The 16595-nt window shown below is 44.6% G+C and overlaps 1 protein-coding gene across 11 annotated transcripts in view; it reads left to right on the top strand.

Moving 5' to 3' along the window:
• The window catches only part of ARVCF (ARVCF delta catenin family member), a 640643-nt gene extending 624381 nt beyond the window's left edge, over window positions 1-16262 (top strand). For 10 of the 11 annotated variants that reach the window (XM_042441597.1, XM_042441595.1, XM_042441594.1 and 7 more), the window contains 3 exons: window positions 739-830; window positions 6067-6180; window positions 11891-16262. In XM_042441597.1, coding sequence (XP_042297531.1) covers window positions 739-830; window positions 6067-6168 — 194 coding nt within the window. In that variant the 3' untranslated portion in view covers window positions 6169-6180; window positions 11891-16262. The remainder of the gene's footprint in view (window positions 1-738; window positions 831-6066; window positions 6181-11890) is intronic. The other variant, XM_042441603.1, reaches the window with a different exon arrangement.
• Window positions 16263-16595: the final 333 nt, after the last annotated feature.

The following is a 16595-nucleotide window of genomic DNA, read 5'->3' on the forward strand; positions in this document are numbered from 1 at the left end:
TATTATTATTATTATTATTATTATTATTATTATTATTATTATTATTATTATGAAGAAGAACAGAAGTTCCATTGCAGGAAGACATCCTTTTACATGTCAAGGTTTGCTATTGCTGAGTGTACATTGTGAGTTGAAGAAAGACTTCTAGGTAGAGAGCCTGGAAGGAAATGGGATTACAAATGGAGCACATACGGATTGGATTCAAACCACCATATAGCCAATCCCATTTGCTCCAGAGAACAGAAGTTTGAGAACCTGAGATACTTTTTAGATCTTTAGCCTTGGAGGCTGAATGTTGGTTCAATTAATACAGTATCTAGCCCAGGACTGAGGGGTTTTTCCACTGGCATCTAACTCCCATCCAACATGGCCAGTGGCCAGAAATGATGGGTGTTGTAGTCCCAGAACCAGGAGGACCAGGGAGAACCTTTCCCTGGTAGCTGCTCCCTCCAAAAGTGAAGGGCCTCTAGGTTAAGGCCTCCATCAAAGAACTGAACAGGCTGTCCTTCCTATGCCCATCTGCCTTGACGCTAGACTATGACTGTTCCTTTGGCCAGTTGGGCTATGGGGGAAGCTGTCATCTTTTGATATATGGCACCAGTGAAAGACATAAAACCCTGCTAGATTTCATGTGCTTGTGTAAAGATTTGTCTCCCCCTTGAATGCAAAGTAGCTATTTCATGCCACACTGCTGTTGACGTTGCACCATCCCTTATGGCTTATGTCATTCTTCTGCAGATGGCTACTCCACCATTGATCACCGCGAAAAGGAGAAGAAATACAAGGCTAACGACAACATGGGAGACGCATCTGAGAAGGAACCACTGAAAGTAAGTAGCTGCCTCTCAAGCCCTCCCATTAGCAATCTTCCTCCCGGATAGCTTTGATTTATAGGACGTAGTGTGGGATAAATGAAACCGACCCGTACTTCCATGCCCATCACTATGAGGAGAAGCAGGGTGGATGGCAGAGAGGTTCCTACTGTTCCATTTGTCACCTCTAGTGCTAGCAATGCTGGGTGACTTATAGGACAGGCATTTTCATATTGGTCTTTTCTGCAGAGGGCCTCACGTCCCTTCTTGAATTTCCCTCAATTTCTTAAGGATGGAAATCAACCATCAGAGGCTCAGCGTAGGGGAAACATGATCCAACCTCCTCCCCTTTGGTCTTTGTGTTGGTGCTGCCTGTCATTTTCACCAGCTGCCAGGCTCAAGGGTTCTGGCGTTGTCTCCCCTAAGATGTTTCTGTGCTTCCGCCCACAATCCAAGGGGCAAACCTAGGTGCCTTTTAAATTATGGTTCCTCTTCTGTGCGGAGGCCAGATTTTCAAGCAGTGGGAATTTTCAGTAATTTATCTACTCTCCCCACTCTGCAGCTTGTAAGGAAGAGATCTCTAATGCGCCACATGTCCAGAATCCTCCTGCTTCATCTCATTCTCTCAAAAGCACCATTCATCCTGATGGAGGTGGAATGGCATTTTCCTGGGGGATTCCCCACCCCACCCTGATGACTAGAAAGAGACTGAAAGGGGAAAAAATTTGTAGGGTGCTGCAATTCTATGGGGAAAGGAGGCTGGGGTCCCATGGAGGAGGGGGAGCCAGGAAGGCATCAATACACTGCCTCGACCAGGGGGAGAAAGTGCATGCATAGGTTGCATGCGGCACCCAATAGGGCTGTTTTTAAACACTCCCTTTCCTCCACACGTACATTCCAAAATTATTTTTGTTCACTTCCTAATGTATAAAAGCACTCTCCTGAGCCTGAAATGGCTTCAGGGGCCACACTGTGTGTTGGGGGGCATTTGAGACAAACATGGGCAAAGGCCCTCTGAGACCTAGGGGTCCAATGTGCATATGCCCAGAGATGATTGACGTTCCCAGCATCTAACAGCTGTTTGTACATGAGGCACAAACATCTCTCTTTGTTTTGGTCTTGTTGCTTTCAGTTCCTCCATACAGAAACCAACCCCAGCCCCACAGGCTATAGCTGTGCTCCTGTTCTGAGAATAGTCACTTCCGGCACCTCTTCTCCCTTGTGCTTTCCATGGTGAGGAGAACCAGTACTGTCTGTGCAGTACTGTGTGTGGTCAACAGCCAAGACTTGCTCACATCTGTTCCTAGCCCATAGATGCAACTAATCTGCAAAAAATAAAATTACAATGATTCCCTGCTGAACAAATAGATTAGAGTGTATCCGAAGGGTACTTCTCCACTTTCTTGATCATGCACTATAATCCAGAGGACTTTCTTATTCATCAGCAACATGGTGCACCCAACCCACGTGAGTTCCATGGCAGTCCCTCTCAGACATTCAAAATGAGAGTAAGGCAGGTTAGGCCAAGTCTAAAAAGTTCTGGAGCATCTCTCATGGCTTATGGCTAGGCATCTTTCACAGATGTGCCGAAAACAAGAAGCTAGGAACAGTAGTGTGGCAGAGCCAGAGTTCACAGGGTCTAACCACCAGGACATTTTCATTAACAGACATGATTATGTCCCTTGGCTTCCCCTTCCCTTCAAACTTCTGTGTTCCCTCTCAGCTTAGTTACAGTTTGCATAGTAGCTGGGTAGAGCAACGCTGTTCTTGTGAGCTACCCTTCTTATTAGGCAAAGTACTGGGACATTTTCTGGTTTCAAATGTACTATTAAAAACCATTCAGTTGACATTAAGAAATGGTAGAGAAGAAAACTGCTAGACCTGATTTGTCCGTATAGGTCAATAAGTTGCCTGCATTTTGGAGTCATGGTTTGTAGACTGTGTGCACAAGTGCCAGAACTTCAACATTTGCCATGACAGCACTAGCTAGGAGCTGAGCCACATACAGCTGAAGGACAAGGCCAGGAGTCAGGGCCAAGGCACCCTGGTACCATCTGGGTGTTTTCAATGTCCTGGCCATGGCCAATGGACCTGGGGTCTATGCGGGGGTACTTCAAAACATCTAAAGGACATCTGGTTGTCTACCCATGTGCCAAAGCAAGGAAAGTCTCTGTTATTTTCACAAACTCCGATACTAGATAGAAAACTTTTTTTAGTGCTTCTTGTCTTGGAGGGACCAGTGGCCAGCCCAGAATTTGAGAATGCTTTCCTGCCTTGGAAGATGTTCCAAGGTGTTCTCATAGCTTACCAAGCACAGCAGGATCCCCAGAACTTGCTGACAGGACCACATTCTTTGATCATTATGACAATAACTTACACTGAGCCATACTCTTTGATCCATCTTGCCCAGTATTGTTGATTCCTACATGTGCTGCCTGGATTCCTGCCAACTGGAGAGCATGGGGAATGACCCTGGGACATTCTTCACAGAAACCGTGTGCCCTGCATTATGGTGCCTTCCTATAGCCTTGGCCCCCATCCTTAGAGCCCTGGCTATGTCCTTAGCTTACGATTATTTCTGTTCCTGTTTTCTCATGGGCTTTTGGTAAGAAACACTAGGAGCTATTTTACAGCATTATATGTCCATCTAGCCTAAGCTTGTTTACTCTGATTGGCAGCAGATCGCCAGAGACTGACACACAGATCTCTCCATCATCTGCTCTCTGACCTTTTTAACTGGAGATGCCAGCAGTTGAACCCTGGACCTTCCACAAGCAAAATATGTATTCTGCCACTGAGCTGCAACCAGATCTTCTGTCTCTTCCTCTTTTCTGTCCATACAGATTGGGAATTAATTACCACTTTGTGTTCAGGTTTAGAAAGGTTGTTCAGAGTCAGCCACTCTGCCAAACATTCTGCCACATAAACGTAACCTATTGTCTTGTGACCACACTCTCAGTGGCAAATCTGATAAGCTGGGCACTTTATTTAGCTGGGCCTGTGCCCAAGTGTCTCAAGGCTTTGGCGCGATTGCCGTCTTTACCCCCTGCCCTGCTTTTCTGATACCATCCCATTAGGCAGAACTGTCAGTGGGTGACAATTGTAGTGTCACGTGGATGATGAGGATGATGATACTTCAGTGACCCTTAAAGCTCACAAGGAAGCCAGCACGGCTGAAATCTGCATCATTTGACTTCCCCTGCATCCTCTTCCTAAACCTTTGGTTGGGGGGGGAAAGCACTCGGATGGGTCTTTCTTAGACATCATATTTTGGTCCTTCTGAACAGAATACCAGTGAACGTGGGAGAATTTCACTTGGCTTTGTCTAGTAGTCATTGCTGCTCCCTAGTTCACTACCTAGGTAAGGCCCATTGGGGCTACCTCAAGTGTGAGACAGTTCTCGTGAAGAAGATGCTCCTTTATGAAATGTAATGTGAAGTTGGAGTGTTTGGGGTGTTGCTGTATTGAATAGGTGGACCAGGGTTTGAATCCGTGCTTGGCCATGTCAGCCATCTGACACATCAAGGCCAGGTTGGTGGGATTTTAAAGGGAGGCATCAACAGTGCAGGCATCAGCAATAGGGCCTGGCAGCCGCCTATGGGTGTCAAGTACTACCAGCCTTCTTCTTGCTGGTATATGAGCAGACTTTGAGCAAATGCAGATCGCACAGTGCATTGTGTAGACTGGTCAGTTTCTTTGTGTTTCCCTCTGCTAAGTCAGCACCCAAGTCATTGTCCAGTGCATCCACTAGATGGGCCAGTCCTGTGTATATCCCACTGAACAACTACTGAAGTGGTACGTAGCGCTTTATAGCAGGAGTGAGCAACTGTCAGAGACTAGGGGGCCATACTATAATCCCTGAGAAGATGTTGGAGGTCCACCCCTATGCAATAATAATAATGATAATGATGATGATAAATCAAGCCTGCAGATGCCCCCCAACTCATTCTGAAAGGTACATGGGACACTTTCAACATTTCTTTGATTCCCCCGACTCATTTTAGGCACAGGAAAAGGCTTTTTATAACAGAAAGTAACCAAGAACTCTCTTCACTTTCAGGGTTTTCCCCCCCTGTAAAAGCTTCTCTTGGGCTTCAGATCGCCCAAGGAGCTCCAAAACATGGGGAAAATGCCTCCCTTTAGAGGGATTTTAGGAGCACTTGGGGGCAAGCTTTTGACCCCTGAGGGCCACAAAAATGGCACAAACCCCACAGGCCTTTGCCCCACCCTACATTACAGGGATAGAGCACTAAAATATTATTTCACGGAAGTGGACTTTTTCTTGTTTTATGGTTAAAAAAGAGCCACAGAAGTGTTTCAGTGTAACCGAAAAGGTATAAAGAAATAGATTAATAATAATAATAATATGGCAGCACATGAATTCAGTTATCTTGAATGGTCTTGACTGTGCGCTGAGTTACAATAGGTTCTTCTGACATCTAAACCATGTCTGCTCAGAAAGATGGAGTAGCAGCACTAAGGGCATTTGTACCACTTGGAACATGTTGTTTCCCAGGTTCAGCAAGTAAAGTGGGGATTGGGGAAGGAGAATCTGGTGTTTATATTGTTTGAGCTTGTTGCATAGTATCTCCTACAGACACATCACCTGTCCAGTGGGTCGGATGATGCCCTGGGAGCTGAGGTCATGCACAAGCCTTCCCATAAAATATGCTCATGGTTGTTTTTTTCCAGCATCTCCGCCTAGGCAATGTACAGTTCCACACTTCCCGCTATGTGTTAACCATGGATAGTTGCTATGGGAACCTGAAGCCATGTAGTGGGGCTGGGGAGTGCTTTGTCTATGGGGGCCAGATTACCTGGCGAGAAACCAAGCCAGTGGACCAGACGATGGCATGGGAGGTGAGGCCTTGGCAGAGCCCTTGCCACCTCATCTGATGCCTTTTGACCTGCCCCTCCCTAACATCAGGGAGTGTATCACCACCACTGCCCCCCAAAATATAAAATGTGTGTTGATTTCCAGTGCTTGCAGTCCGTGGGCTCAGCTGCTATGAAAGTCACATGTTGTCGGCTACAGTTGCGCTGCAGTGTGGTCTGCTTGGTGCTCCCAGATGTTATTGCCATTTGCAACAAAGCACATCTTTTGCTGATTCTCTCTCTCTCTCTCTCTCTCTCTCTCAATCTCTAACTAATGCTTCCTTGCAAGCCTTTTGAACTGGCAACTGTGTCCGTTTGTCTGTGTGTGGATTAATCTGCTCTGTTTTGCCTTTTTAACGCCTCGCCCTGTCTGCTGCAGAATGACACAAATAGGAAAACCCTAAACAGGAGTAATAGGGCTTCGGTGACTCTGGTGGATGCCCGTGACCCTAAACCCCAGCCTGTTGACTCCTGGGTGTAATTTGCATGCATGGTAGGTCCTTTTTCACAGTAATTGGTGCTTGTGATTAACTTTGTCTTGTTTGCGCATGATCTTGCTCTGCTGCCACGTTCTCTCCACCGGTTCCTTCTCAGGCAGAGGCGGACAAAAGAAGGCAATGGCGTGTGTGTGTGTGTGTGCCCTTTCAAGTCTATATTTCTCACAGCACCTCTAATATAAAATGTTGTAATTTGCTACTGGGGGAGTAAATAATCACCTGTCACAGAAGCACACAGCAAAAGGGATGGATCAAAAGAGCCCCGTGACTTTCAAGACAGAGAGCTGCTAAATGTGACTGGGAATGATGAGAATTCTTCTGACAGATCCAAGATGTTTCATATCACATTAGCTTTCTTTTCCAGCGGAATCTGGACTACAGTCCCCATCTTCCCTAGCCGTCAGGAGCATGAATTTGCAGTCCGGGGATTAAGGGAATTGTGGTGCAATGTATCCGAAGAGCTGGTAAAGCTAGTTTAATTCTTCTTTGTAAGCAATGCTTGCCCGAGGCAAAGTTTGACAGTCTCCTTTAGCCTCTTGACGGATTTGTTGCACCATCTGCTCCTGTGGGTCTGAAAGGATACAGGTGGTTACTGTACACTTCCAATGAGCGTATGCCCAGAGTGGGAACTTTGAGAAGCCCTCCTTCTTAGAGGCCATTTCTTCACCATTGGGGCACAGCCATTTGCTCTTTGCCCCTTTACTGTCCTTCCCACTTCATATTGACATCCGGGAAACACCTCTGTTCCATTACCTTGCTTTAAGAAGAACATTAGGTGTTTTTGCCAGGTGCAATAATTAAAAACAATACAATCCAGATTGTTGACCCCTGCTTTTTTTCTTTTTATATCTCATTTAATTTTGGGATCTGTCTTACTTTAAACTGGGCAGTGGAAACCAATGGGCGAAACGGGTCAGCATTTTTAAAAACAAAAAACAAACAAACCATATAAGAAGCCAAGCCAGTCACCCCTTTCTTGTCCAGACAGGGACAGTGATGTATATGAATCTGGCTGCTACCTTCTTGAGACGTGACTAGTGCTATGTCTGTATTGGCCCAGGGAATAATATTCACATAATATCTGGCTGTCAAGGAAGGATGGAAGAAAATCTCCTAGACCTAGTTTGTCTTCTCTTTACACTCAACATTGATTTAGCACTGGGATCAAATCCCTCCAGTTAGCTTCTCTAGTCTAGATGCAATTGTATTAAGCACCTATGATGTCAGAAATGGACACGGCTTGATCTGACCTAGGGTAAACTAGGTAGTTTTAGCTAAGGTTAAACTTAACCCAGAGAGACTCTGCATAAGAAGTCTACAGGAGGACAATGATTGAATTAAAATTTGCACCTACGTTCTCTTTTGTACTAAGGGAGATCATTTCTCTACACATCCCAATACCATCTGTTGTATTGGTCTTTATCAGGTGGGTTTGGACCCACTACCGTTTTGCAACCTGATATAAAGTGGGTCGTGACAGCAGCATTACCACCATAAAAATATATTGCCAGTGTATGTGTGAAGAAATGGATTCTCACATGCAGGTGCGTCTTAAATCTGGAAAGGTTGACTCAGGCTACAGCTTCCCAAGGTCTCAAGTTACCTAGTCCTTTTAGCTAGAGAGACCATGCATTGAACCGAGGGTCTGCTGTATTGACAGCAAGCGCTCCGCCATTGAGATATGGCCCTTTTTCCTGGATGTCAGGAGATGGAACTTCTAGATTTCATACCTCACCTCCCTCCAATAACATGTGGGACAAAATCAGTGCTCTGGTTCGTGGTCCTTCTGACCATGGAGTAGTTGCTCATTATTAAAATTCCAACTTGTCATGTTACTTGTTGTTGTGGGTTACTTTTAGTTAACTTTTTAGAAAAATTAAAAAATACAAAAATGCCCAAAATTCCTACTATGTGATCCACAAAAAGTAACTTTTGGAATGAGCATGTAAATAACATTATGACTCTAATTATGCCAAAAGCATACACACACACACACACACACACACACACACACACACACACACTCAGTCCTCAAAATTAACTGTTATTACTACTTGTTACATTACCTTATAGAAGCAACCATATTTGATACTGTGGTTACCTGAAAAGGATCACAATACTTGTGACGCTATTACTCATAATGACATTACCTGTAACATGCTTTTTCCAAGCTTTACTTCAGACACCAGTGGTTGGGCTTTTGCTTGATCTGGTTATTGGCCAAACCAGCCAAAGATCAACAGTTCATTTTCTTTCTTCCCTCCCAGCCTCTTGGACTTTTTTCTTCCATGCCCACTTGTTTTTTTTCTATGTTGCTCTGCTAGATGTAAGGCTGTAGGTCAATTCCATGCTCAGCTCAATTCAATTTTCATTTTGGAAATCACTGCAAATGCTTACACACTGCTGATGGGCTGCAAATGACAGGCATGATCCTCCTTGGTATGTACCACCTATATCCTTTCGTCTCACATGAAGAAAACTTGTTTGCTCCCCCTGCTTCAATAATGCAAACAAAAAGGGATTTCCAGTATTAGAGGCAGTATGTTCGTCGGACTATGACTCCAGAGACCAGGGTTTGAATTCCAACTCGGCCATGGAAACATTGTCCCAGCTTCAGAGAAAGGCAAAGAAAAATGATATCTGAGGAATTCTTGCCAAGAGAACCCTGGTGTGTTCGACTCAGGGTTGCTGTACGTTGGAAAGTACTTGAAGGCACACAATAACAATACGGTCCTCATTATCACTTGCTGAAGAATATAAGATTAGGGTTGTAGTCATGCTCATGTCATGCTGGTGGACTTCCCATGAATAAATGATTGGCCACTTTGGAAAGAGAATATTGGACTCAATTGGTTTGTTCCATCCAGACTCTTATGTAATTACACCTGGAATGCAGGTTTTAATTAAAGCTTTAGGTGATACTGTCTCCTGTGAGCTGTGCAAGACCTTGCTGGGCCTTCAGGTTCCACTGCCACTCCTTACAAAACATTACTGTCTCCTTTTGAAGTTCCAGATTTTGTGGTGGCATTTCATTGATGTGGTGGGATTTTTCTAAGGCCAGGATGGCAACAAGAAGCCAAACTGCTCTTAAGGCAACAGATCCTATCTGATTTTGGAAGCTAATCAGAATCGGCCCTGGTTTTTCTTGGATGCGAGTCCACCACCATCAAGTACCAGGTGCTTTAGGCTATGTCTCAGAAGGAAGAACCACCAAATTGAGTATTCCTTGTCTAAGAAAACCCTATTAAATTCATGGCGTTGCCATAAGTCACCAAGTGACTTGAAGGCACATACACAGACACACAGGACGGCAAAAACGGTACCATCACCAGCTCATCCCACCATTTGCAGATGCTATTTTGCCTCTACCACCGCTGTGAATGCCTCTGAGTGACAGCCATCCAATGTTCCCCTCTTCTATGCTCCAATTTTCTGTTCAGCGCTTTTTAAAAACCACTGTACATAGATCAAGCAAATGGCACCTTGCACAGACCGGAAGTGTGCCTCAAGATCCCCTTTCTATCATTCTGGAAGATCCAGGGGCAAGTTGTTCACACAAAGAGCCAGCCATATATGCCTGAAGCAGATCTTGGAGTAGTTACTTCCTTGGGCCACAACTCCCAAAACCACCCAGCCAACCTTAGTCATGGTGGCTTGGCAGTTCTGAGTTACAGTCAAAAAGATAATGTTGCTAAACTGTGACCGGAAGAGACTTGGTGAGAGACTTGGTGATGAGAGATTACACATTATCCCTGGAATTTAAAATTCTTGCTCTTATTCTTTGTGATTGTTTATAAAACAAAATGAACTTGCATGTGCGTTTGTCTGCTTGTGTGTAGGGCTATACTGTGGGCAGGGACATGGGCATGCATGTGAGTCCTGTCCCCTAATGTTACTCCACATCCAACAACTTCCCAGACTTTCACTCATGGGAAGTTCTGTGGGGAGGTTATATAGCACTCCTGGGATCAGGAACCTTAGCATGGCTCCTGATCTCTGAGCTCTGGAACCATTATCCACTGAATGTGATTATAAAGCTTAATACAGAGCTTTGCACTCAGCACATGAAGATCTGAGATGCTTCCAGATGTGTGGTAATGCTTGGGGGGTAAGACTTACATGCACCCCCATGTCCTGGCACCCATACATGTATTCCAGGGAACATTTGAGTAATGGGATGGTATCTTACATCAACTTAGGGCCTTATCACATGAGAAAAAGAAAGCCAAAACAGAGTGGGAGATTAGCAGCTTTCTCTGTGCCTCTCTGCATGATGTTGTAGCACTTCCATTTTCCTTCCCGAGGGAGATGGTTGTTATAGCGTGCCTTTTGCTAAATGGATTTTTCCAGCATGACTAAAGGCACACTTTTATGACCGTCTCCCTCAGGAGGAGAATGGAAGTACTACAACAGCATGTGGAGGGGCACAGAGAAAGCCACTCTTCTTCCACTCCATTTCAGCTTTTCTCACGTGATAGGGTTCTTACCTAGGATTTAAAAAACAACAACCACTGATCCCCGTAGAGCCAGCGTGGAACAGTTTTTTGCTTTTAGAAAACGGCAGAATGCCCCTCCATCTCCCCCATTAAGCTGACTGGATGACCAGTAGGGTAGTGGCAATGGCATCCTTGAGAGTGCCATCCTCTCCCATGTCAGAAAGCAGCAGCCCAGTTTATGGAGACTAGGACAGACCAAGTCAACAGCACCATGCCAAGAACGGGTAATGGCCTGGGTGCTCAAAAGCAATAACCAGAGGTTTGGCACTGCCCAGAAGCTGCCACCTGAGGTGACTTATCTCTCCCTGCCTAGCAGGCTAGTGGTTCTAGCTATGAAGGAGATAAGACAGTGCAGAAATAGTGGCGTTTGGGATGGAGGGAGACATTTAGGGAGGGAAAAATCCAGGCAAGTAAAATGTGAAGAAGGAAGAAAACGGGTGTACAATTCTCTTGAAAGGGAAAAGTCTCACCATGATGACTGGGGTGAGGGAGAATAGGTAAAAATAATAAAAAGAAATATATTTTTAAATTCTTATCCTGCTTTTTGCCAAGCAATCAAAGCGGCATACAACAGGCTAAAATATATCCATATATACATAGTACCCCCCCCTTAAAACAGGATTAAACAGTATAAGGCTAAAACTAACATTTGAAAATCCAAACAATAACCACAGGCAGAGTTTGATAAATGGGGAAATCTTATTCGTGACAGAGTATTTTATTCCGGGAAGGCCTGCCGGAAGAGATCCATCTTAATGGCTTTTTTGAAGCTGCCTATATTAGTAATTTGACGGATCTCGTTCAGCAGGCCATTCCATAAGTTGGGAACAGCTGCAGAAAATGTCCTCTGGGAGGTCGCCGTCAATCTGGTCTTTAAGGGCTGTAGTAAATTCCTCCCAGAGGAGCTGAGTGTACGGGGCGACTACTGGTTTTCTCCATGCTTCTCCGCGTGCTCTTGAAGCACTTCCATTCTCCTTCCAAAGGGGAACGAACATAAAAGCATGCCTTTTGTCAAACAGATTTTTCCGGTGCGACAAAAGACACACTTTTAGAACCATCTCCCTCGGGAAGAGGACAGAGGCACGGAGAAAGCCAGTGGTCTCCCATGCTGTTTTGTTTTTCTTTTCTAAAGCAATAGTTTGCAAAATTGCAAAAGCTTCTTCGCCGGTTTCTTTCTCTGTACTAACTGGGTTTGGCTCTTCTTTTCCAGGGCTAAGGTCCAGCTGCTTGTTTTATTATTCTTATCCCAATTTTTTCCCCTCGACTTAAAAGAAGAATCAACACACAGGATCTCATTAAACCATCACTGCCATTCAGATTCAGAGGGCCTTGACATTTTGCATCGATGGAACCAACCAGGCTGCAGATTCTATTGACGGCAGGGACCGGGTGACTGACAAACCATCAGCCAATCTTGGAGCAGCATGCCTTACAGAAGGGACTCTTCTGCTTTTTAAGAACCAATCACATTCCCAGCCGTCATCCCCTTACCCTTTCAATGTCCTGCAGGAGAAGGCAGGAGAATACGGAAGGCAAGCTTACGTCGAACGGCTTCGGTTCTTAGCTGACTCTTCTATGTGGATGGTGCCAAGTTAGGAGAGGAAGGTCATGAGATGGGGAAGAGGACGTAGAAGAAGAAAAAGATGTCACACGTGAAAGGAAGAAAAAACACTACAGAATATTCCAAGTATACCTTTGATACAGTCATTAAAAACAGCACTTTTTTTCTCCCGCTCCCCCCACCTTTTGAACTGTGAATTTTTAAAGAGAAAAAAAATAGCAGTGATAATTTTCTTTTCTTTTCGTGGCCTATTGTGAAGGTTTTATTCTTTGATCTGTGGGGAATGCAGAATTGTGGAGCTGAGTTTGGATGGATTTTGACGGAAGGTGAAAAAGGAAAAAATAATAATCTTGGTTGACTGACTTGGAAAGGTGGAAGACGACATGGGCGTGGGCTGTATAATCTGCTTTAGAAGTAAGCGATACCACACTGTGCTCTCTCTATATTCTCATTGGTGTACAATTCATCTGCCTTTTGACTTCTGTAATGGCGCGTTTATCCTTCCAAACATATAAAATGGTCACTTTTGAGGTTTTGCTGTCCTCAATCAGAAAGAGAGAAAAACCAAAACCTCAGCTCGATGCAGTTTACTTTTCTTGTTACCAACATTCATAACAAGCGCTCCTTTTGATTTCCAACCTGTTGAGGATGAGTTGACAGCAATTTCGTTTTCAGCATCGCAGGTCCCTGCCCCCCCCCCCCGCCTCCATCTCCCCGCTTCCCATAGATAGCAAAGACTTTGGATTACAGTGGAATCTTCCTTGCAAGGAAGATGTGCTTAGAATACAACACAAACGTCAGATGAATCTGTACTTTTTGCTGGTTTAAAAAAAAAAAGGCGGGGGGACACCTACTACTGGATCCCAGCTATGATCTTTGGATATGCTTTCAATAGACTACTTCAAAGGGAACTGTAATCTCTTTCTTTCTTTCTTTCTTTCTTTCTTTCTTAAACCACTGGTGTGTGGATAGCTTAGAGCAGGGATGGCAATTGCACAGCCATCCAAATGCTGTGGGGCTGCAACTCCTAGCATTCCTCACCGTTCCTCGTCATGGATTGTGCTGGGTAAGGCTGCTGGGAGTTGCAATGCAGCAACATCTGGAGGGCCACATGATTCCCATCCCCAGTTTAGGGTTCAATCCTATGTGCATTTATCTGGGAGTAAAACCCACTGAACTCACTGGGACTTAACATCCAAGTAAACATGCCTAGGGTTACTCTTAGCCTGTAAGTAGGGTTGAACACTTAACAGATGGCATCCTATTTATGTGCAAAGCCTTATCTAAGATCTCCTGTTGTATGGGTTTAGGGCAAGCTATTTTGCCATCGGTGCATATAACCATATTCCCATATACTGTATACAGTAACGCTTTGTGCTTTAACCACATTTTCATTTCCTTTGGGGTTTCTAGGCCGAAAATCAAAGCAGGACTCTGAATTTCTAATTCAACTTAACATTGGTTCTCTCTTTCTCTTTCTCGTTTTTGGTAAAGTTTAGTTGGTTGCCATATATTAAACGGTGTGACTAGAAAGCACATTCTTTTTGTCGAAATCCAGCAAATTTCATTTTGGGGATCTCAGTGCCTGCTGTTTCCTTTGTAATTTAAAATGAAATGGGATGGGTTGGGTTGGAGATGGCTGGGGAGAGAATAACCGAAAACAGAAACAAAAATTACTGTATTAGTTAAGCATCTAACTTTTTTGTAAAAAAAAAATTAAAAATTAAAATCCATTAAAAAAAAAAAGACAAGCCGAGACAAAAAAAAAAAAGCAAGAATCGAGAACTTTGTATCTTCTGGAATATAAAGAAAATAAAATTCGACACGAATTACATATATAAATATATATCTATATCTATATATTGTTGTGCAGGAAAAAAAAATAGGTTGCCAAAACCACGTAAGTAATGTTTGTAGCAGGAAAGCGGTTTTTTTGCATTGATTCAGGGAAAGACTGGTGCCAGAAGCTCTTTGGCAACTTGAATGGTACAGACACAAACATCTATCGACAGTTTTACCCCCCCCCCCCCCCCCCCCCCCCCACCTTTCCCAAACCCCTCCCCTTCATGCCAGCGGGGGTTACCTCTCAGGTCTTTCCGAAATGCGAGGCGCTTGGGAGCAAAGTCAGGTCGCCACGACCGATGGAAGAGGGAGGCCTGACTGGGCCAAAGATCTCTTGGCTGGCCAAACAGCCCAAGGAATTAGATTTTGTCTGGATTCAAACCGGAGACCTCTTTGACCCCCACACCCCCGTGGTTGAAAGAGCGAAATGGGATCAGACTCCTTCTTGCTTCGAAAAATGGTGCTCTTTTCATATTTCTGCTATTGATAAGTCAAAAGCCTTTTAACTGGGCTGTACATTTTTATACCATCTTTGAGACACTTGTGTAATTCTCTCTCTCTTTCTCTCTCTCTGTCTCATTTACTATACAAAGGGAATTCTGTTTCATTTGGGGATTATTATTTTTTTCCCAAAAAGAAAAAAAGCTTTTGTGCAATCGGTTCGTAATTTGCTCTCGTTTGTTATTAGGACCCTGTAGAGCGGGGATGTAGAGTTTGAGGTCTGGCTTTCTTGAAGTCCCAGTCTGGATTTCTAGGTCTCCCCAAAAGACCACCTGCCCTTCCCCATGATGCCATGGCTTAGTGGCTTCCCTGCTTTTCTATGGCAATCTCCCCCATTCTAGAAGGTTAAAATGCTTCCCCTAATGTTTTGTAACTGGCAGTATGTCCAACTGATATTTTGGGCCCAGCCTTTTTGGCCCAGCCCACCAACACCATGCCCACCACCAAGAACACCACTGATGCTGAATTCAGCTCATGGTTTTGAAGACCATTGTACACCCGCACATACAGCTATATGGAAATGATCTCCATCAGGCCATGCTTGCCTTTTAATCTGTGGAGTTTATCCCACTGGGGCTAATTTTGGCATTAAAGAGAGATTAAAGTGCACATAAAGCATCCTGCGAATAAAGCGAAAATGGTGAGTAATTGCGCGAATGATTATCACACACGAATAAAGCGATATCGGAAATGCCTTGTCGCTGAAATCCCGAAAGTAAAAAGATGTGCATTGATGCTTCTTTGAGACCACTTTCATGGCGGGTTTTGAGCGATGACGTGTGAAATAGTTTTGCATAATTACATGGTTTTTCCAGGATAGTCACAGGATAAAGTCCTGATCTCCTTTGTGTGATAAACTCCTATGTTCTTTAGAAAGAACTGGGGAGGGAAAGCATCTCCCGCCTCTGCTTGGTGGCATTTCTGATGAACACAAGACTTCCTTGTTTTCACAGGCCATCTCACAGAAAGGCTATTGTACAGTCCAATACTTTGAGGCAAGAGGAAGTCCTGTTTGTGGTCCTGTTTGTAGGAATCTTCAAGTGCCCTGAGAAGTGACTCTATAGAGGGAAACATGACAGGGAGAAAACCCAGTGGAGGGAGGGTCACCATTACAGGAGATGCACATCATACAGAAACAAGCAACAGACTTAGGGGCATGTTTTCAGTGCGTAATTCCCTGGAGTTGCTGCCATCCAGCATGTCAAATGAGTAGACAGCTAAACTGGATTTTTGGTAGTCAGTGAGAGTGTCAAGCCTTGCCGTTCTGACCAGTTATTAGTCCTAGTGGGGGATTGCAAAAGAAATTCTGTGCTGGGAGCAAACCATGCGCACCCGTCCCTAATAATAATAAGCTGCAGTGTCGGTTTCAGCAGCCCCATTTGGCTGTTCGTGTATTTGCTTGCTTGCTTCTTCGCCCAGGTTAGTTGTACTCTGCCAAGTCCATTTTAGTCCTCCTTTAGGATCCCAGGGAGATTTGGAAGACGCATCAATTCTTGGAACTGTGCCAAAGCATTGCCTATGAAGCGGCTTGCACATTGACTGTCCATTGAGCAGGCTACTCCTGGACTGCCACCTTGGAGTGATCATGGCCAGCAGTGAGGTGAGCAAATCCTGCAAGCAGGCTCCCTCCTCCTTTCCCCAAAGCCTACCTACTTGGGGGCAGGCAGAGCAGATAGTGGGAGACTGCCACCTTGCCACCTTCTGAGCCTCTGGGAGTGTCTGGGAATTATTTCACTCAGTTTATATCTGGCATTCCTCAAGCCCTCTAGCCTATCTAGGCATTGGATTGGGATAGCTGCAAATTTGTGGCCCTTTGGGAATGTGAGCGGTAGGATGTACACAGGATGCTGTCTATCGGTGACTCTCCAGGGGCTTTTTCACACTGCACATACATAGCACTATGATTCCACTTGAACTATTTGGTTGCATCCTATGGGACCCTGGCATTCGTAGTTTGGCGGGACAGACTGGCTGAGAATTCTAAGTACCTAAACTGCAGATCTCAGGATTC

The sequence above is a fragment of the Sceloporus undulatus genome, chromosome 10 (assembly GCF_019175285.1).
Source record: "Sceloporus undulatus isolate JIND9_A2432 ecotype Alabama chromosome 10, SceUnd_v1.1, whole genome shotgun sequence".
NCBI lineage: Eukaryota > Metazoa > Chordata > Lepidosauria > Squamata > Phrynosomatidae > Sceloporus > Sceloporus undulatus.